Genomic DNA, 23,694 nt, shown 5'->3' on the forward strand with positions numbered 1-23,694 from the left:
AATTGTTTATTACACTCTTTTATCTGGCAGTGCCTTATTATTCCACTCTGTGTGTTTTCTGAGCCAGAGAAGACACAGGAACCACAGCAAGTACAAGAAGAAGTAAAAAAAATCGTTATGTTGGAGAAAAAAGAAGGAAGACCTGAGCAGATCGGTTAAGGTATTATTTTGAATAGGAATGACACAAGAGGAGATACACGGCGCATAAATAAGTACAATCCATGCGATGGATGGCACAGGAAAGGCCACACCTTGGGAGCATCTAACAACCACCTCACTCTCCCTCCTTGGTTGGTTTTTTTTCTTCTTGTGAACAATTTCCATCCGTTTGAGGTTTGAACCCATCACAAACCACTTTGACGACTTGAGAAAAATTCCTTCCATACACTTTTGCCCCCTTTTTTTTCACCCAAAAACCCCGGCACCATCTGAACCCACACACACCCGAAATTGTACAACGAATTACCATGCGGCGAAGAATTTCAAGACGAGCGCTCCGGCGAAAAAAAAAAGTCCAAATAAGAAAACCAACACATAATTTCAATGTAATTGCAGTGTTTTAGCATCATCACGATTTTCCTCAGCTTTTTTTCTGTTACTTCTCTCTCTTCTTCCCTTCCTTCCCATTCCCCGCATTACTTCACTCGGGGGAATCATAGTCCCCGGGCCTCACTCTGCCTCTGCCCGATTTATGATGATTTCTTGTGGCATAGTTCCTAATGGGTACCTACCGAGAGAGCATACCCAAGAAAGATTCTCTCTGATGAATAAATAAGACACCAAGCTCCAAAATTGCTTATTATTCCATTCACAATGTGCGTCAATCAATTAAATGTAATTGCGGGACATGGAGCATTCAGCCATTTCTTCTTCACATTTTTGGGGATATGATTGAGGATGGAGGACGATAAAAAACGAGGGGCAATTAAAGTATAATTTGCCCTAATGTAAAATTTTACCAAAATTTATTGCGATTAAACTGTTTTAATGAAAACTTTTACCCAGACAAATTCACTGCGAGCATTTTATGGAATTTACTGTGATGAGAGATGAACCCTTAAGTACTACAAGACGTGTGTTGAACATTATGTATATTTTGTTGAATATGTACAAAATATAATTGACTATGTGAAGCTCAAAATGACTTAATTATATTTTATTTCATCATTTTTCTATTTTAAATTTTAAAAAAAATTCACTGATAGATATATTCTGTAAACATTGCGAATATATTTTTTTAATCTCGGGATTATTACTGCAATATTCGCAAAATTATCAATGAAATGAAGAATATTCTCAATAGCTTTGAAAACGTAAATTTCCATTATTCTTTTAATATCTAGAATATTCTTTATTTTTTCGAATACAACGAATATTTTTAAACGTTAGGAATATTCGTATATTACATTATTCACTATAATCTACAATATACGGAATATTCACAAATCATTACGAATACTTATTTGGAACATTCCGAATATGTTTCATATTCCTCAAATTAAAATATTCTTCACACACTTTTCAGTATTCTGTACTCTACAAATATACGGAATATTCTCAAATCATTACGAATACTTATTTGGAATATTCCGAATATATTTTATATTCTTTAAATAGGAATATTCTTCACACACTATAGAGTATTATGTAACATTAAAAAATATTTTTTTTATAAAAAAAAACTATTTTACGAATAAGCTCACAATATTCTCATATTCATAGAATATTCCAACTAACTTAAAATAATCTTCCTCCTGTGTTGGGAATTTTGAACAGAATAAACTAATTGAAAACTTACAAAACCTAAGCAAAATCTCAAAAATCGTTATAGTAGTAAGAAATAACACTTAAGTCCCGAAAGGGTTAACTATTTTCTCCTGAATAAAACAAATAACTTAATAATAAATTTATGCAAGTTATCGCACGTGGATGACGTTTAAAATTACCGCAGATATCTTGATAAAATTTATGAACAATTTAGTGTTTAATGGTACACAAATAATCTAAAATTCTATCGAGCCGACTGGGAACTGTTTGAGTCACAAATCTCGCATGAGGAAGAATTATCGTCAAGCTTAATCTGTTGGTGTTTGTCTAATCGGTCTAATCTGTAATTCAGTCCAATATATAGATTTTTTAAGGCGTGAAACAGTGTTCAACCTCCCACACGCTTAAGCATTCTCCACGTTCACTCTGGACAAAATTGAGCTGAAAGTGATGTTTTATCGACAATAAAAATTCTAATCGATGATTTTACACAATTCCATCGAAAAAGTAATACTAATTGCTCACTGAGCATCCCATCTGAATCCCAAATGAGCCATTCCACGTGATTGTGGATGGAACGTACACACAGTGCTGGACCAAGGGCTGCGATATTGGGGCTGTACTGCACACTACATAGACCGTTGGGATAAAAAATTTTAAATGATATGAAAGAGAGTGAGAGAGAGGAGAAAAGTCAATGCGAGGGAGCGGCAAAAATGGTGAAGGTGGTGCTTCATTTTATTACTTTTTATTTTAATTTCTGAGAAACCACACCGAGACCAGACATCCACCATTTCCGTTTTATTCAAATTTAATTATAGTTGGAAAAAAAGTAATACAGCATGCCTTCTTATTCATCAAAAGCCCTCCCCCTTTTTCCCCCTTCCCTACCCGCCCCCACTGGCCAATGAGACAATTCTTTGAACGGTTTTTCGCGCCACGAAACCACAAGCGGACCCATCCACTGCGCTTAGTGTCCATTAAGCCCGAGATGCGGAGCAGCAAAAAAAATCACAATCAAATTAGCAATTTAAATTTTCTCACATACTATCATTCTGTGTGCGCCGAAAGGCCTAAGGGGGGGTATTAATGTTGTACAAAATGTTGTTGTTGTGTACATAGTTGTGCTAGATGAGGAAAAAAACGAACTAAAAACATTCAATTTGCGTATGATTAAATAATTGTTTTTTTTTCACTCCCCATCCCGCGTGAGCATTCAATGCTTTGGGGAATATCGCAGGAGGAGTATGGGGGGGGGGTGGAGGAAGCCCCAAAGGAGAGACGCCAATTGTGGAGTGGCTTGTCTGGTGTGCCATCCACATGTACCCAAAGAGGTGCTATTAGAGTCAATTTTGACGATGATGCGACGGATCCCACCTTATTGTTCTCCATAACAGTCCACCGTTGTCTAAATGACTTTTCCCTCCTATGCGGTGGAGTTTTGCATAATTGGAAAATTCCTAATTTCCTCCCTCGGAGTCAGGAGTGAGAGGGGGGGGGGCTATCTGTTGTGGCAAATCGGTATCGTCATGCTTTCCATGCTTGTATGAGCAATCAAGCGCTCATGGCAATTATAGCCTGGTGCGCGGAATCCACCCCCTCATGCCCAACTGACCACCAATTGAGACGCAACACTCACAAAAATCACAGTGCATGTGGGCTGATAAGGAAATTAAGAGGTTTTCACCTCAGGAATTATTGCATGTCTACAAATTAAATTATCATGTTGGGTATGCAAATTTCTGCGCGCGTTGCTTCTTCCCAAAACTGACACTCCAACCACAGAGTGGAGGGTTTTGTGAGTAGTTTGGCGGTGGTGGAGACGGGAATTGTGCGATAAGCATCAGTGCAAAATTGCTGTAAATCCAACTAAATGGACATGAGTTGGGCGCAGGCAAAAGGAGTGAGAGAAAAAAAAGCATATATGCACACAGAACAATTTTCTACCTCCTCCATACATAGCATAACATATTATACATAGCGTAGAGAGAGAGCAAGAGCCCGGGTGAGACGGGGATATTATTTAAGGTTCAACATGTGAAACCGGAAAGCGGGTGAAATCCTTTTAACTGCATGGCGCCATTGGGAGGTCATTTAGTTGTTTGTTTGTGGGTCTCATATCCTTTCTAGAATTTCATTTATCTCTCTCACTCACTTGGTTGTTTGGATAAAAACCAACACTCCTCGTGGCACCATCCCCCACACCTCTCCGCAGTGACTCCCGGGGTGCTGTGTGTGCCAAAACACGAAAGAACACCATCTGCACCTCACACAGTCCTCCTATTGTGGAGGCAGGCAGCCTCGCTCTCTCTGGAGAACTGCAAGTTTTAAATTATGAATCAGCAAATTGATCTCTCTTATAGAGCAAAATGCCATTGCATGCACTTTTCCTCTTAACATACACATAAGGGGACATTTGGATGAGTTGTGCAGCATTAATAAATGGGATACATGACACCTTTGCTGGGTTTTACGTTTCTAAATCTACATTGCATTAGATAGCGCTACTACTGAATTTTTTTTTCAAAAATTAATTAAAATTTTTCAATCGACTTTAAAATGAATTTTCCAACGAAATCTGTTCGTTAGTTGGAAAAGTTTTGTGGGGATCTTAATTAATTCTTATTTTTCTGAAGCTTTTGGCTATCCTTGAACTTTCATCAGGAATTCAAATTAAAATGAAAAAAAAAATGTCAGTAACCAAACCAGCCAGAAATATAAAGATAACAAAATTAAAGCCAATAATTTCTATTTATTTTTCATTAACTATTTTTTTTTAATTAATTTTTTTTTACTTGATGTGTAATAAATGATCAGTTTTTACGAGTTCTGTATGGTTCTGAAAAATTTCTTCAACAAATACGATATTTCCTTCATATTATTAAACATAGGTGTAGATTCTGCCATAAATCTTTTATTTTCTTTTTTTACAATTCGTTTTTTTTTATGTCCCACTCTATAACCCAGACAGGTCTATGAAACCGTAGTTTATAAATGACCGCGCAATAACTTAAAGATAGAATAGTAACCAAATTAAGACAACAACAACAAAAACAACAAAAAAAAAACACACACACACAAAAAAACACTTTGATCGGCCAATTTTTACAATTCGTCAGTTATAAGATTTTTGGTATTCTGGAAAAAAATATCATAAAGTTTTGACATTTTATTTCTATCTTTAATCGGATTTTTCAAGGAAAATTATTTTTCCAGGCCTCTTCAGAGATCCTTTCTGACTATTTTCCTGAATAACAAATTCTTTGTTTTCTTTCCTAGAACGACAATACAACGATTTCAAAACACACATCTGGCAAAATCAGATTTCAGATTTAAGATTTCAGTTGTTAGAAAGGAAAAGAAAAGATTTAATTCAGAATCTACTCCACACTCTCTGTAATTTATTTTTAAAAGATATTTAGAATTATTATAGGAAATTTTAGCTATAAGAAAAAAATCACGGATTTTAAATTTTTCATTTCTTTATTCTTAATTTTCTTTTCTTAGGTAAAATTTATTGCAATATTCTTTCAAGTAAATTCTATAAATTTCTCTTTCTATGTTTCCACAAAAAAATCTTTTTTTTTATATTCCATAGAAAATCTCCTCTATAAATTCAACAAATTACCAACAACATGATTTAAATTAAAATGTTTCCTTTAATCTCTTTCTCTTGAACAACATGATCCCAAAACGGATATGATCTTCAAAGTGATCTCGCTGAGAAATCCAAGAATTTGAACTTCTCTTTGATTAACGTCATCACTGCGTTCAGAGAGATGTGCGGAAAAAAAAAGAAATTCGCACAAGTCGAGGAACTCCATGTATTGATCCTCGAGCTCTGGGGAGTGCAGAAAAAGAACGATCGCAGTGCATCATGTTCAAAATTTTGTGTGCGATGAAAAATGTTTGCTGATCCCGCGCAGTTTTGTTGGTTTTTTTTTCTTGCTCGTATGCGTGGTATTTTTAGCGTTACAGAGATCAAAGGAGATTTACGATTTGTCATTTTCGTGGCGGTCCTTGGCTTTCCCCAGAGATCTCCTCGTGCTCCTTGTGGGCAAATACTCACAGCAGTGGCATTTGCGGTGCTTGTTGAGAGAAAAATAGGAATATGAGAGGTGGGTGCAGCGAAAGTCCCCCGCGCATACCACGGAGGAGATTCATAATTTAATAACACTTTGTGGTTTAGCGGTCGCGAGGTTTTGGTGGGATGTTGTGGAAATCCACGCAAAAGGAGTTTGAATGTGTGGATGTGGCAAAGTCGATGACTGCGGGAGTCGCTCATGTCGCTGCATTTCTCCTTGATGCGTCTTTTTCTTATTCTCAAAAAGTTAGGCGACGTCGCTCTTCAGATGTCGAGTCTCTTTCCCATTCATTGTTGCAATTAAAAATAATTTATTTAACCGCAAAACTTATATTCACATCCATCACCGTGGCGGCACAGGGAGGAAAAACTGCGCGAAGATAGGAGCAAATGTGAAATGGCAAACTGGTAGCTTCACTGCATTTGGCGAGAGCGAGTCCCGGGATATATCATGAGATGGCACAAAAAACAACAACAACTTGCCCCCCGGAGGTCAATGGAGTCTCCCTGTGATCGTCCTTGAGTGTACGCCGCTCCTCTTTGCAAATCCTAGACATTTCGCGGCAATTAGTGAGACACACACATCATGGCTCCCAAGTGCATTTAATTCCAAATATTTACTCCCCAGAGGATGTTTACTTCCACCCAAGAGGAGAGAGGAATAATTTGAAATTCTCCCCCGGCCATCGAGGCAATACAACACACACGACATGCCGATGGAATTAAGACGGTCAGGCATGATTGGAAAGAGTAAATTCTGTTATATATATTGCACTTTATGTATACAGTAGGTATACATACATAAATAATGCACATCTGCTCAAGGGATGTTGCTTAAAGATAAATTTACAGAAGAGCTTTTTTTCTTTATCTTTAATTATCCATCGTTTCGATGTTTTTAATCGTTTGGTGTTGAATCAATTAGACATGAAATGCAAAATGTGAATTGCACAACATTTCCCTTTCCCCATTTTATTTATTTTTTAACATCAATAATCCCAAAAAAAATTCTCCTAAATTTTTCTGAATATTTCTCAGGATTTAGAAAATAATATCGTCCTGTATTGTAGGTATTATTGCACATAAAAATGTCTATTTGCGATAAAGGGGGGTTTATCTGGGCAAAATTATTCGGATCTTCCGAAAGATATTAGTCTAAGCCTAAAAATGTTAAATTCAAGCATAAAAACACTTAAATCAAATCGAAAAGTAGTAAATTCAAGCCAAAGAGTTCTAAATTCATGCCAAAAAGTAGTAAGTTCAACCCCAAATAAATATTTGGTTTTGAGTCCCAAAACATCACAAATTGAGGAACAAAACTTATAAAAAATATATATATATAAAAACCTAAAAAAGAACTAAATTCAAACCGAAAAGTAGCAAATTAATGCTAAAAAGTAGTAAAAACCCAAAAAAGACTAACTTTAAATCAATAATTCCTAAATACGTTTTTAGAGTTTTTTTTTCGGTTTTGATTTTATAGATTTTTAGCAAAAAAAATATTCATGTGAAATGAAATATTCAATATTATATTAAATAGAAATCAAATCTCATAAATCTGATACCATTTTTATGTCAATTTTCGGACCTTATTTTTCCATAATTTTCTACATTTGAAGGTTTAATAATTTTAAGTAATAGTTAATTTAAAAAGGCACTCGGAAGTCAGAATTGGGCCCCATTTCTCAGACTAAGAAATAGTTAAATAATTTTTTAAATCTTTAGAAGTATTCGGATGATTCGCTTAAAATACCAAAATATTCGACAGATAAACACCGCCTTGTTTGCGAGATAAATTCAATAAAGGAAAATCTCTTTGGAATTTTTTTAATATATTATTTCAAGTAAATTTATAAGAACCCTCCTTGGATATTCTTAACACACACACACAGAGGAGAAAGAAACAATTTCCTTCCCCAAACACTAAACAGACTGTATGTATTTTTTGTTTCAAAGAAAATTCCATCCATTTTGGTATAGAGCGTAAAAAAATCAATTTAATATTCTCTCGCTCATGCGGAATTCTAGGAAATTCATGCATGAGCCCTGTCTTCCGTCGATTTACCCTCGCATCCGCATCCATCCTCCGCTGCGCTAATTGCAATTGGGTACGGTCGAAAAAAAACAGCCATGGTTAGCACCCCAACCCAACAATGGTTTGAATTGGCTGTATCTGGGAGTTGGTGGTGCAGGAGTTTTGCTTGTTCATGGCCCCGATTGTCGGTGTGACACCCATTTTTTCACAGTGCATTGCATTTATTATTTATATTTAATGCAGCACCGTGTATATGAAGATATATTTCCGTGGAAAATATTGTGTTAGTCTATTTTGACGTGAAATTTATAGTCGGTAGGTTGTCACATTTAATAAATGTTTTAAATTGTCACACAGTACTCACAGGCACACAGGAACTCGGCTTCTGCGACAGAAACCCATTGCACAGATGTTGGGCATACTGGCGCTCGCGCAGAGCAAGAAACGGAGGATGGGGCCCCCGGAGCAGGAGAGTGAAAGATGTGATAACGCGATAACCGATATGGATGCTGCCAGCAATTGAAGTTAACTCGTCGTGGGGATTAGACAAATGCGCTTCTCCATCTTTGGCCGGCTATTGCTATTAGTTGGTGTTCCACTTCGTGGCCAACACCAAGTATTTCTTATTATATCTGACTAGATAAAGAAATCAATTAAAACTACTTTTTTTTATAATAAATTAAGTTCAAATATTTTAAAAATATTTAAGGCTTGTTTAAAACAATTCGGTTCTAGAAATTAAAAATGAACTAAGAATATTCTTAGTCACTTTAGGAAAATTAGGAATATTTAATAAATATTCGGATTATTGGCGAATACTTAAAGAATATTATGAAATATTCGAAATTCAAGCGATAATCAATCATCTCAAAAATATTCTAAATCATTGCATATGTTCGGAAAATTCACAAAATATATATTATTGGTTAAACATCAAAGTTTCATTAACTTTCGAAGTTCAAAAAAATAAACTGGAATCCTTTCTTCTAAGCCAATGAGAGACTCTCTCTCTCTAATGAAATCAAAGAACATTTTATAAAACAAATCATAAGAAAAATATATTTTTTTTAAATATTTGTGAATAAGAAATTTTTTCTAACAAATGAAAATTACCCAACTTCTGTAATCTTATCGTGAAATCGCCGCGTTAGCCTTTAGCCTTCAAAAACATGTTGTGCACGACTCTAGGAGGGGATCTCGCAGACTGTTGTGGCGGAATGAAACGTGCGGGCTGCGGCATGTTCTGTGGTGATCTTGTGCATCGAACTTCTTGCAGCACCAAGAAGCAGTTATTGCCACTTTGTTGCTCTCTTACAGCATCTCCATGCTGTTTTATGTGAGATTGTATAACCGTACACGAGATAAGAAGCGCGATTAGGCCAGCTCCCATTGTCGCTCCACTCCCAATATAATCGCATAATGAAAGAGCTGTCGTCTATTATTACATGCAACCACATTGCCCGATTAGAGAGCGTCTTATGTTTGAAGGGAAAAACACCACAGGAACATTTTGGTGTGGAGAGTGAGTGTCTTGCTGGTCATTCCGTCATCGGGGCTCCTCCTTGGAGTGGTCACAATTTATCTTCTCGCGCCAACTTCATATAGGTAATATAGATGGATCTCTCTAATAGAGGTCAAATGTGCTTTTTTATTTCATTGCCGGTGATTCAATTAATGAAATATTAATATTCGCCCGAAGCAGAACGTGATTGCCTTTTTTTGTTGGTTGTTTTGTTCTCTATAAAGACTCCGAGCATTTTCTCAGGTGTCAAATTTCAGCACAAGTCATTAATTTTCAAATGTGTGGTGATAACAAGGAAGTCTCACCAATTACTCCATCAAATCCATTGAATGGCGAACAAGAAAAATATTTAAGAAGAAGAAAAAAATACATCCAAGTCCCGAGAGAAAGAGCCCCACGGTGACCTCGACGATAGAAGTCCAGTCGAAGTAATTAAGAATAAAACTAACTTAATAAATGGATTGTTCCAGTGGAAGATATACGAGAGAAAAAAACACAATTATATAGTTTCATGTGAAAAGACAAGCAATTCTCTATGTACATACATAAAATGATCCCTAATTAAGAAAACCCAGCAAAGATGAGGAATTGGAAAAATGCAGGCGGCACAATTAGCAGCATTTACTATTAGATTGCCATAATGGACTATTGAGGAGCGTGAAGGAGAAAAAAGTACGCGACCATAATACAATTTATACTCACATACTGCAAATATATTATGGCCTTCGGATGTCGCAAAGCTTCGTCGCGCTCCCGCCAAATAATTAATTTCATTTCTGTATTTTATTATATGGACATTTGCGTGTCATGGACTGTAAATCAATTTGTATTACGGGAAATTGCACGAGGAAGCTACTTTCGTGCCATTTTTTTCTCTCTTCAGTTTGCAGCTGAAAGAAATTTATTGTGACACACAACAAGTTGTGGAAAAATTCAGTGATGACATTCTTGAGGGAGAAAATTTCGAGAATGTGGACTTAAAGACTTGTCTTTAGGTGCTAAGGCATTATGGAAGGTCAGCGAGATGTCCAATAAGTTTTACCTGAAATGATTTATCTTTCGTTTGTTGGTGGACTTACGTTATGTATGTACATAGTTTTGAAATCCAAATGAATTTTTTATCGTCAAGCATATTATGAAATTGCATGAAAGAAATAACTTATGCTCTTTTAAACATTTTTTAAATGCGTCAAACATGAGCAGAGTTTTATTAAAAAATATTTTGAGGATTTATAGAATTTTCTTAGAAAATTATAGTTTAAAGAATTCTTTAAAATAAATTAAAGAGCTTTCAGGATGATTTCAGAAGTAAAAAAAATCAATTAAATGGATGAATAGGAAATAAAATATATTTCTTTAATTTAAAAAAATAACTTCAAAAGAAAATTAAATTAAATTATGCTCAAAAATTTAACTGAACAAAGTTTTTAATTTTTCAAAAATCTGAAATCTACCCTCTCCCTCCTGAAACGATATTTTGCTTTAAAAATAAATTTCACATGAAAAATTAATTTTATTTTCAAACCTTAAAGTGGCACCAATCTCCTTTTCTTTTTCCTTTATGGTGTTTTCAAAGTACCCCCGAAGAACTTCATGAATGGTTTATTTTTCCTAAACAAAACACCACATACACAAACACAATTTAAGATTGACGTGTCATTTAAGCACACTAAATGATTTTCAATAAACTTTCCCTCGGGGCTTTTTGGAGGGGTAGGGAGGAGGGGGGAAATCCAAATGATTAAAGTTGGAAGTAAAGAAACGCAGAGCTTCCTTCCACCCCGCGCATGAAAGAAAATTGATGAATTATTCATTAGAATTGTGTGGCAGTTTTTCCTTCATTCAATTCCCCTTCCACACAACCGCTACCCCCCCCCTTCTCACCATGGGGATTTTTCATGGTACATTTCCACGAGAAACTTCCACGGCATTTTCCATGTAACTAATTTAAAGTTCATTTGTGGGAATAAATAGTATTTCCGTGCCAAAGTTTTCAGTGGTTTGAGCAAAAAGTTCAGCTCAAATTCATAAATATACTCACACACAAGTCTTATCGCAATCAGTGGATCTCTTTTCGAGAGCCAAAGACTCTACTAAAGCAAATGTGTGGGGAGTTTGGGGGGGGCCTTTCATACACACATAACTTCCCTGCCTTGCAATTGCCTGAGCTTTGTATCCAAAAGTGGCCATTATAAATAAATTAAAGTTTCTCTCCAGCTAAAAAGGGGTTTGTTTTTTTTTTGTTTTGTTTCTTGGATAGAAAAAAAATTAAATGCAAATTGAATGGTAAATTAATTGTTTTGCAAACTTATAAAAGAAAACTTGGGAAAATATTGTTTGCCAGGAAGTTTTCATAAGGCTACTACTTCCAAGGAAAAAGCTTCGTGAGTCTTGCTTGAAAGGATTCTGTTTTTTTTTTTTCATTTTATATTTAATTTAAAGTGCTCGTTTAGCTTTTTCAAATATTTGTTTTTATTCAGTGTATTTTTTATTATATTTTGTTCTATCTTAATTTTCTGTCAGTTCTATTACATGAAAATAATTTTACAAAATCAGTTAAAGCAAAAAAAGTATTTTTTTATTTCAAAGATTATCTGATTGCAGTTTTGTTTCATTTTCTATTAAAGTCTCTTAAGAATTATCTCCGAATTTCTTTTAAAAAATATTTTAAAAAACAATTAAAAGGTAGTAGTTTTAGTAAATTAAAATGACGTTAAGTAAACTAATCTCCGAAAATAAAAACCTTAAATAAAAGAATTCTTAGACGATCTAAAAAATATAGAAACAAAAAATTAATAAGTCCTTAATATGGAAGCGATGGAAGCATATTATATATAATTATCATGTTTTTTAGATCGGGCAAGAGAATTGAAAGAAAAATTGTAATTTATTTAAATGTTTAATAAAAATTCCAGCCACTGAGGAAGACGCACAGTAGCGTCGAAAGCTCTGGCCCCTAAAATTGAAAGGATGTGTTTGGGTTGACCTACCGTCCCTTGGCTGACGCAATTCGGAAGGATTTATCCTAAAGCATCAAAAACATATAATTATCATGAAAAATATCAACAGATGGTACCAAAATCTAAAAATTAACCTTTAACCAAAAACCTTTAAAAAAAAAGGTACTTCAGATAAGAAAAACTATCTAATAATTTCTTAAGATAGCAGCACAAAATTTAAAAACTTTAAACATGAAAAAAAATATTTTAAATAATGTTAACAATGTATGGTCAATGACTAACTGTTAATAAGTCCTTAAGATGGCAGCCCACACATCTATCGTGATAAACATCAACAGATGGCGCCAAAATGAGTTAAAATCATGCAAAGACAATCTATAATATCTTCCTTATACCGAACTATATGACCGTAAACACAACTTCACTATAATGCTCTTCCTTCAAGAGAAGAGCAAATTGTACGCCTTATAGCTACTGCTGCAGTAGAGGCTGGTTGCATGGCAAAATGTAATGCAACGCAGGCAAATTGAAGTTGGCAAGCTGGTGTTTTACGAGTCATCTTGCATTCAAGAATAACCCTTTTTTCTTCCACCAACTCTTGTGGTAATACACATCAGGAGAATTCTTTTGCACCACAGTATGGTGTGCCTTTTTCTCGCCACAGAAGAAGCTGCGCGAGGGGGGCAAAGAAAAAGAAGGAAAAAAAAAGCAGAGTGACTCTGAAGCCAAAGAGAGCTGCTACATTTGGAGAGTTGGAAAATTTACGAGGCAATGTAATTGGTATTTTATTTATCGGCAAGTCAGTATTTATTAGATTTAGCTGTCATTATCTCGTGAGAGAGCCACTCTCCTTTTGCGATAATGTACAAGACATGCCCAAAGAGATGCTGTTGCTGTGGAAAAGGCAAATGCGGCGGCAGCATGCAATCGCATACCCCGGAGAGCATATATACCCAATAAAACTCCCCGAAACATACACAGAGAGTTTGTGGAGATAGTTCATAATGTTGCAATTGCCGCAACAGTAGCTGCTCTTGTGGATCTATAATAAAGTTTAATAACATAACTTCAGCTTGACATCCCAACTATACATTTTGAAAAACCCAAACCGACTTTTCCATGGTACGGAGGAGAGCATTATATGTATGCAACACCGCGTGTACCGGGGCGAAAAGCAAAGGAAAAGATTGTTCTCTCTCTGGGCACACACCACCCCCGCGTGCGCGTTAAACTTGCGGCGGAAATTTATTCTCCGTTCATAAAGTCTGGAATTGTTTATTAGATAAAATAAACTTTGGGGAGAGATATAATTTTAATATTTTTCGCAGTTTCACCATACAATGTTATGGCTTCTGTCACTTGAGCGTTTGTGAAACTTTATTGCCACATGCATGAGACGAAGTCTGTGTATAAGGAGATTACATTGCTGACGTTGGGTCCCCTTTTTCGGGGGTTCCCTCAACCCACACACATTGCGGCTTTGAGAGATTTTCATCAATTTTTCGGAGGATTAATCAGGAGCAGCAAGTCGGCTGAGAGTCGGATGGGAGGTCTTTTGCATATTGCGGGAGCTTCTGCGGTCGTTTGCAGAAAGTTTCTATGCCGCAGCTTTAAGTTTATTATTTGCTTAGCCAAGTGGAATGTCTTCTTTAATTCTCTTCCCTGCGTATATAGGGGATATTTTGGGAAAATTTTAAACAAGCTAGGAAAATTAAAAATGAACGAATAATTCTGCTTTTCTAATAAAGTTTAGCCTCTTTACATTTTTGTTAATTTTGGTAAAGTTATTTTTTTTTTCAATTAAAATTCTTCTTGTTTCTCATCCTTAAAGGGTTAAAAAGCTGCTCTTTAATTTAAAAGAAAAATAATAAAAAGCCCTTTCCCACGCATCAAAGAATATTTTGCGACAATCATGCCTTTTAATTCATCCCTCCATACACTGTGTTTCTCATCCACTTTTTTTTTGCACAAAACAACATCTTCGTCTTTCCTCTGCATTGTCAAGCAAAGTTCACGGAATACCTCCTATATGTAGTGTATATAGTGGAAGAAATCTCTGGGTGAGAGAGAGGTCCGGTGGTGCAACGAAGGATGCCTGATAGCAACGTCCAAGCGAGGATGACTGGCCAGAAAAATGCTGCATCTGTATACCTTCCTCTTCGCATCTCTCCTCCGGCTTCCCATGTATCAATATTGTAAATTATTGTTGGACGCTCGAAGAAATGCTGCGTACATATAGCATATATCTGAGTGAGTATAAAATAATGATAGCGATGGAGGCCAGGGAGAAAAAAATGTGAGCAGGTGCATTTTGTGTCTGGTACACCTTTATTTCTCTCGATATTTTTCTTTCTTTTTTTCAAAAATAAAAAAGTTTCTCTCCACGTCTTTGCAGCATACAATCGTTATCAGCTAAATTACATAGTCACCATTCTGTGTCGCAAACGCCGCGGGTATATACGGAGCGTCGCGAAGAAGCTGGGAGGGAAATAAAAATTTTCAATTAAAAAATAGCAACAAATACCAACCATGGGGATGGCGCGCATGGAATTGCCCGCGGAGGGATATATAGCTCGGGAAAAATGTGAATAGGGGGTGTGGGATGTGGTGGAAATTGTCGCCAAAAGCCAGGGGTGGTGAGCGGAGAGAAGGGAGCTGTGCTATGTGGACGAGTGGGTGTGGAAGAAATTGCAGAAAGTCTCCGAGAGTGTTTTCCGCAGCAGCCTCGACATTATGAGTGGTTGGTGTATTAAAATAAAAGGGATGCGGCGTCCTTTTTGCATTTAAAATGTATTCACAAAAGTTGAAAGTCAAATGAACATTAAAATTTGCATATCAACGAAGATGGAACTCCGACCGCTGCTGTTGCCACACGAGATGTTTCACTCTTTGCTACATATTTATTATTCCGAATGAATGGAGAGCGGATTTCATGCAAAGTTGATGAAATACAGCAGCCAGAAGTTGGATGGCTGGTATAGCATCCAAAAGAGGATGATATTTAACTAAAAAGTAAAAAAAAAAAAAAAAAGAGTAACATAGGGCCGGGGGTCGCCTCAGAGAAGATACCTCGATTTGTGGTCTCAACACTCGTATGCAGAAATGCTAGGGAAAAAAATGTCAGGAATTTTTGGTGGAGATTCGTAAGAGACAAACACGATACTACCGTGCGGTGGTGGACCCCAGCGAAGGGTGGAATGCAATATTTCAATTATAATCTCACAGGGTGTTGCCGACATATTCTGCCAGCTCTGCAATTTCATCTCACCCATGTACACCCCCCACCACCTCTCTCGGTGGATCTTCGTGGTGAGATGAAGTACTCATCCGGTGTCCAATTCTAGAGCATCCCCAAGAAACGGGTTGATTTTTTTCATCATACACAAGGGAGCCAACACATGCGAGGATTGCTAGCAATTTCCCGCCTTTTTTCCACCACAGATTCATCAAATAATTGCACGAAAAATCACATAGCACAGAGTTGATCGTTCTAGATTAAAATTTCACTATTCTGAAGGAGTTTAGTCACTTTAATAAGGGAAAAATCGATTTTTTTTCTAACGTTTAACGTTTTTCATAACATTTGAAAGGATTTCCTTTCCAAAAATTTTTATCATGAAATTAATTTGTTTTGATCCTTAAAGAAAACACTGAACTATCTGAAATTTAAAAAGATGTTTAGACACTCGACTCGAACACATCCTAGGCTACGCCTCTAATATTGTTTTGTTCCTCAAATAATTCTCACTTACCCTATTCGATAAAACTTTAAAAAAATTAAGACCAGAACTAATCAAAAACAGCAAGAAATAGTCAAGAAAATTAATTTTATTAAAAGAAAAGAAAAGAAAAATCTTCATCTATATTTTCCACATCAAAAAAGGATTTGCAACTCTGCTATCATCCCAGGAGGGGAGAAATCATTAAGAAGAATTCGTCCAGACAGAGAAGAATTGGTTGAATTTTTCTCATATGATTTTGAAGAATTCACTGTAATTGCATTTACAATGGGCAAAAACACCGTCATTTGCACTCTTTTGTGGGGAGTTGAGAAAAAAATGATTTCCTTGAGACCATAAATTGCAAGAGAGCGCGGCACAACCTGCAAAATGGGCTGTGCGATGCCTGAGGAAGGCGCGCAGCGAAACAGGATTAATCTGTGAGTGATTAAGATTAAAAGCGAGAAAAAATCCTACCCAAGCAATAAAGTATATACAATTAAATAATTCCATAGCCAAGTCGCTTTTTGAAGTCATCCACACGAGATTTTCATTGATGGCGATGATCTTTGCGCGCGCGATGCTGCCATCAAGTGCCATGTGCCCGGGTGCTACATGGAAAATGTGTCAGCTTTGCTTGAACTCGACTTTCACGGAGCTTTGGGATGATAAGATAAGAGTAAAAATCTTTGACTCAGGAAGTCTCATTAGGTCGCGCGGCTCCTCCTTTCTCTTCGGTCGCCTTTCTTTTTCGCCGACACCGCGAGATTGAATTTGCGCATCATCGCCATAGTTACTTTTTTTTCTTCAGCACGTCTTCAAAGTATCCCGAAAGAGTGATAAAACTATATACCACATAATTCTTAACATGAGAGCAAACAAGATAAAAATTTTTCGGGTGGTGAGATGATGAAAAAGTTGTTTAATCTTTTTTTTTCTTTCTTTCCTTTCAGCTCTCCTTCTTTCCACTGCGTTATGTATGCTGTGGGAAGTGCCGGGTGGGGAATGGCGCGGGAAATGTGAATGGGATTAATTTTGGGAACCCCCCGTCAGCAGATCATTTTTGGGTGCAGATGGAATTCTCAAGAGGTTTTTCCCTTCGACAGAGAAATTTCTCCGCAGCAAGAGAGATTTGTGACATAATTAGATAAACAGTATCATTGAAATACCAAAAAAGGAAGGCCTTCATAGCAAAAGGCAAAATGTGCGCGTCTCCTAATTCAAGTCTTGTGTTTAACATCAACATTCGCGCGCGGGGAAAGGCGCGTACAAGTGCTGCAATTAAATTCCCATAGGGAAGAAAAAGATAATGAGACATTACGGGGGACATGCGGAAGACAATTGCGCGCGTCCAAAAAAGGGGAGAGCTCTTAGAGGGAGAGACACACTAAATTCCTGGACATGTTCATGTGATTGAAATTGCGCATATTTCTGCAGCACCAACAATTGCAACGATGTGCTGTACACAAGAAGCCCTATGGGGGGATTATACATTGCACACGGGGCACTGCTCGTTTTTTTCTTTTCTTTTTCGTTCAACTCTGTCAAAAAAAGGAGTTGAAAGGCGCGACAACACGCTAAAAAATTTCCCTACACGATTACCATGTTGTTGTTTGGAAATAACTTATGGGCAGCAACACCTGGGACAGGTGAGGAATCCAAAGAGAGGTTAATTTGTAATAAACACGGTGTGTGGGGCGGTAGGTTCGAGTGTGAGAGACTGTTCAACTCTTTTGGGTTGACTTTCCGTTGCAATTTCACCCAGAAAAAGGTCATACAACCAAACGCGCGCACATTGTGGGCTCTCTTACAAAATGCCGCGCGCTTTCCACCACCAGCTCTCAACTCTCAAATTCTAAATTGAATCGCATACACAAAAGTTCAACATATTTAATTATTACCACCAAATTGGGAGGGCAATTTTTCACCGTCGTCCGTGATTTCTTACTCACCTAAATTATGGGTTCCCTTCCTTCAGGGGGGATCATTTAAAATTTAGTATTTTCCTCACGTTATTTATCGTGCCTCCTCCCGTCAATAAAAATCCAGTAAAATGGGGAATAAAAGTGGCCTTCAACAGACCTCCAAGGCGATTTCATTTAAAAAGAAAAATATATGAACATTTTATACAAACCCTCCGCAACACTAAAATGGCAGCGTTGACGGGCTTGAAGTGCGTTTAGCATATGGGCTTGTCAAATAAAAGAAACATCATGTCATATTTGTAATGTTGAAATGTCAATCTATGGTAAATCATTTGCCAAATAATTTATGTATCATAAACGGTTTGGCATTATTTAGCGTAGGTTGTGGAGATATTGTTAATGAATAAATTAAAAGATTGACAGATGCAAATGTCAAATAATGTAGTACTGTCAATAATCAGGATATGTCAAATGGACTAGTGTCAAATGCCGATAACAATTTGCCATCATTTATTCAATTATCTATTGTAGAATTTATGTTATGCCTTCTAGAATACAAGATGAATTCGTTTATGAGATTTTTTCAATAGTTTACAAGATTTTTGATTTCATCATTGAATACATACAATATAGAAATTTGGAATATTTAAAACAAACATAATATAAACAAAAAAAAATAACTTTTCAATGATTTTTTTTTGGAAAATAAATAAAAATAAAATGGAAAGTTTTAATCTAAAATTAGGACAGTTTATAAATTAATTCGTATGAGGTTTAGCTAAAATTCCATTGAATAGAGATATTATTTTAACAGAGTTCTAGCCTTACAGAATTTTCTCTCATCAATTCATTGTGTCTTAAAGAAAAATTTGTTTTCTCCAAAAATTTTCCGATAAATTTCCTTCACATTTTCCACACCATTTCTAAAACTCTTAACTTACTAACTCATTCAAAAAAATAATAAAATAATAATCGAAACAACACAAACCAATATCTCATAAATTCCGTCAAAATCGTACCAAAAATTAACAACCCTTTCACAAATTACTTCATTCCAAGTAGAATAAAATTCTATGAAAGCTTTTTTATAAAAAAAAATTAGCACAGAAAAAACTTAATTGCTTCTCATTCCATTTTATTCCTGTACCTTTGAAACACTTTTAAGGGTTATTCTGGCTCCTAAATCCCACTTAAAAAAAACATTTAAATTGTTCTGGAATATATTTTTTTGCATCACTTACCCCTAAAACTACTTCAGTTTGCCTCTGTGTGGAAGAGATAAAAAAAATCCTAAATGGAGCAGTGTTCTAACATAACATTTCGCTATGTGGTAAAAGTCTCGTCGATCCTGAGCATATAGTGAGGGAAGTTTTTTCTCGCGTTCCAATGAGGGTCATTTTTAGGGATTCTCCACCAAAAATCCCAGCACCGTGAAGAGCTTTTTCTCCCTGTAGTACGTATGGGAAAAATATTTCGATGACTCTTTTGGTCGCCATAGCGATTTGTCGGTATGTCCGCTACCGTTCTGTGGGCAGGTGGGAACAATGGGTCAAAGGTGGGTGCGACGGGGGGTGACAAGGGGAGGGCGGATGGGTGTATGTGTGGTACTATCTGAAATTTACATTTGCGTAACTGCTAATTGGAATGACTCTCAGATGCGACCTGGGTATGGGAGAAAAAGCGCTACTGTTTTGGCTGAGATGGCGATTGTAGTGCAATAAATTGTGTGTAATTGCTCGTTTTGGGTGAGCATGGAAGAGCCGAGTGTGGGGATTAGAAGAGGGCCATATGGGGAGGAAAGTGTGCACACATGCATGAATTTTCGCGATGTAAACCGTGTGTGTGGGGGGAATAGGGGGAGATGTGCCACGATGAGTGCTCGGTGTCTTGTGGCAAAATGCTGAATAACAGCGTCCGCCTCATGCCTTCCGCTGCCTCTTGCCGCCTGCTTTTGCCCACTATCAGTGACAATATCTGCACAGAATTTATTGATAATGGCACGATTACACGTTACAAAAGACCAACAGTGCAGCAGCTGCCATTTAATGCTGCTCACCCGAGTCGCTTTTTAATCTGTTAACACAACACAACCATTTATATATTCTCACAGAGGTATTCCTCTCCTCGCTCCTCTTCGTTTTTTTTTGTTACCCACCACACATCCACTTCTTTTTCAGCCTTCATCGTCTCCAATTCTCCACCAACATCCCGTGGTTCGAGGACAACAAAAAAATCCAACCCATATAGCCAGGGCTCTTTTTCACACTCTCATATATGTGGTATACCTACAATACATAGATGATGGTACAAATCTTCACGAGAAAGAGAACCCCGGACAAAAGGAACGACATGTGATTTTATTCTACGCCGACCATTTCTACACAATTTATTACTTTAATTACGCTAAGCAATTAAATCCATACGATTTGCTCCAAAGGGAATGGTGCAAATGCTGAGTTAATGGGCTGAAAAGAACTTCTAATAGCAATAATATTACTCATTGTGTTGCTGAATTGACCATTTGCAATATGAATATGTAGGTGTAATACCTTTTGGTTCATAACTATATGGAATGAAACCCGCACTTCCGTCCAATAAAGAATTCCTTTGACATTTTAACGAAAATTCTAATTAGAATCAGTTACGAGTAAGTATTTACATCCTACTTGTATTTTTATTTCATAGGAAATTAATAATTTTTATTAAAAAAAATGAATTTCATTTTTAAGAGCTCTATTCAAAAGATTTTTTTGCAAAGAATACTTAAAATGCTTAGAATCGCATTCTAATAAATGATTACCTCTTTCTTAAAAATCGAAACAAAATAAATAGAACTATGTAAAGTTTCCCTTTTCTAGAAAATAGGGAAAAATTCAAATAAAGAATGAATCTGGATTAGGGAAAAAAAATCTTTTTTGAAAATTATTTTCGTAAAAGATTAAAAAAAATGAACAATTATTTTTATTTTATAATTTCTTTTGCACAAAACAAAAAAAAATTTCTAAACGTAGTTTACGAAGTTTTTAAATGTTTTGAAAATAATAAAATATTTAAGAGCTAAAACATCAGCCAGAAATTGGATTAAGCACAAGCTGAAAAGTTCTATTTTTCAATTTTATTGCTTTAATTTCTTTTACTCAAAAATGATTTTTTTTTAAATTTTTAATATCGTTAAAAATTCTTAATTAATTTTTACCTTAGAATTAGACTTGTCTCTTTGTCGCGTAAGAAATGCGTATAAAAATATCTTTTCTTACGCTTAATAAATCTGCTTCATCTTGATTACGTCTCTTAAATTTTTAAGTGTGTTCCTTAATTGTTAAATTAAAATTAATCAAATAAATAATAAAGCATAAAATATAGTTTTTCTTCCCCCAATAAATTCAAAATTTTATTTCTTAGTTTTTTGTTAAAGAAAAAAACCAACAAATAAAATCTACCTTACGCGTAATTTAAAATCATTCATCAGACCTGAAGATCTGTAACATCCTCCAAAAGTTATATAGTGTGTATGCCATTCGGGGAATTGTAATTAAAGTGAATGGAGGAAGAAATTCTCAGAAATTGCACAAACACTGTGGAAGACCATTGATCAAATTTCGGGATCAGCTGACTCGTGCCTTCCAAGGATGGCACCTTTTGGTATATACTATATGAGCGAATGTAGCACAACAATAATATATATATTTAAGATAAAAATTACACAGGGGCCGAAGCCATAGCGTGTATAATACATAACTTCACAAAATTAATATATATATAAAAAAATCAATTACAACTTAAAAAAATTAACTTATTGACTCCTAAGAGCCTTTACTTACAAAAAAAAAATTAATTTAGAAAAAAAAATTCTTTAAAGAATTTAATTATATATACCTAGGTATATATAATTAATCTAATATTCATCAACTAACGCACTTATCGCTTCTCTGATCAAAGCTCCTGTTGTTGGAAGACTTAAAAAGCTACCGGTGCTAGGAATAGCACCCAAAGAGGTGTCTCCTGGGGAGACACCTGCGAGCTGATGTCCATCCGTCGATGTGCCAGGTTGTGGATCGTCAACATTCATCCTATCGTTTCTCAGTGAATTCACAAATTCCGTTGAGGGAAGCCCCACTCCATTGACTCCAGCTGTACTTGACTTCTCTTGCTCATGTCCAGGAAAAACATTTTTCTTTGCCGGTTGAATATTCTTCAACATCTTCGTGGCCTTGGATTTCGCCACCGTCTCCGCAAAGGACTGATCCATACTTCTGCTCCTCTTGTACTCTTGCTTAGCAGCATAGTACGACATCTTCTGTGTGACCTTGATTCGCATGATCGCGAATTCCTGTTTGAAAATTGGACACTTCCTGGACCAAGAGAGGTGATTTTCTCCACAATTTGCGCAAATGTGAGGATGCTGACATTCTCCCTCGTGTTCATCGTGCAAGCATTTTCCACAAATTTTCCTCGTGATACGGCACTTATCCACAAAGTGACCGTATTTCTGGCATTTGAAGCACCGCGCAGGATTTGGTACAAAAATCTTGACCTTGAGAGGATAATAGAATGCATCAATAGAATCCGGCAAGTTTGGAGAGTCAAATGTGACAATAAATGTTCCTGTGTCGATCATTTGTCCTGCTTCAGCTTTCCTCTTGATCGCCGTGACGTCAGAGATGTTGAAAGCTTTCAATTCCTCTTTAAGCTCATCCAAAGGAATGTATGTCCAATCAAAGCACGCTATGATACCCTTGCTCTTGTTCATGGTATGATGCCATGATACCTTGACAGATTTTCCAGCGAGAATTTTCATTTCCAGGAGCTTTTTAGCCTGATCATCAGAGGAAATCTCAATCAGTAGTGTCTTTCCTTGCATCAGCGGTTGCAGGCGTTTGACCTTGCCAACTAGTTTGGTAATTTCTCTCTTCACTTTGAATACAGAGAGAGATTTCATACTCTCCCCTTCTCCAGTTCTCTCCACAACCAGATAACGCGGGCTGCTCAATTCATCACCTCTTCCAAAAATAAAAATATTCCGGTTTCTCTTCTTTTGTCCAGAGTCCAGTGGGGGAAAATCAGTGTCCGTTGCCAAATTCATCCCTCTCTTTCGGCTAGCGCCTGACGACGCTGCCGCCATCTTCCTGTCTCTTTCACTCACTCACACAGAAACTAGTTTGTATAGTACTTTACAAAAGAGAAAAAAAAAAAAAAAAAAAAAAAAAAAGTTTAAATTTTGAAAGAAAACTGCGGAAAAGTCTTTTTCACCACTTCAAAACTTCTTTAAAATACTAATTGCAACTTTAAAAATTATTTAACTTGGAATTTCTACCAAAAAACCGCTTTAATTACGCCAAAAAATTCACAATATCAGAGAGAGAACTAAAATTCGACAGCACAACAATAAACTAGCGGGTGGTTTTACGTGCAGACACAAAAACCCAACACCGGACCTCTCTTGGTGTTTGTTGGAGTTGGTAAATGGAGCGTTGCAGGAGATGGAATTGATGTTCATCCCAAAACAGACGGGAGTCGTTAAAATTCCCGGGAAATGAGTTTGAAGACAGACAGGAAGGGAATGGGTTGGATTTTCTGGGGATTCTTTCGAATTTCTACCAAAGTAGTGTGCACTTGTTATTGGAATCTGGAGTATTTGACTTACAAAATCTCTCAAATTCCATCAGAGATTTTTATTTGATT

The 23,694-nt window shown here is 36.3% G+C and overlaps 1 protein-coding gene and 1 long non-coding RNA gene across 2 annotated transcripts; one reads left to right on the forward strand and one right to left on the reverse strand.

Moving 5' to 3' along the window:
* Positions 1-20,036: 20,036 nt before the first annotated feature.
* LOC129787383 (uncharacterized) lies at positions 20,037-20,403 on the forward strand. The gene is made up of 2 exons (XR_008750226.1): positions 20,037-20,124; positions 20,190-20,403. It is a non-coding gene; the product is annotated as an uncharacterized LOC129787383 (long non-coding RNA).
* Positions 20,404-21,907: 1,504 nt separating this feature from the next.
* LOC129791763 (uncharacterized) lies at positions 21,908-23,134 on the reverse strand. The gene has a single exon (XM_055830195.1). It carries the CDS (start codon positions 23,132-23,134, stop codon positions 21,908-21,910), a length of 1,227 nt encoding a protein of 408 aa, XP_055686170.1.
* Positions 23,135-23,694: the final 560 nt, after the last annotated feature.

The sequence above is a fragment of the Lutzomyia longipalpis genome, chromosome 1, assembly GCF_024334085.1.
Source record: "Lutzomyia longipalpis isolate SR_M1_2022 chromosome 1, ASM2433408v1".
Classification (NCBI taxonomy): domain Eukaryota; kingdom Metazoa; phylum Arthropoda; class Insecta; order Diptera; family Psychodidae; genus Lutzomyia; species Lutzomyia longipalpis.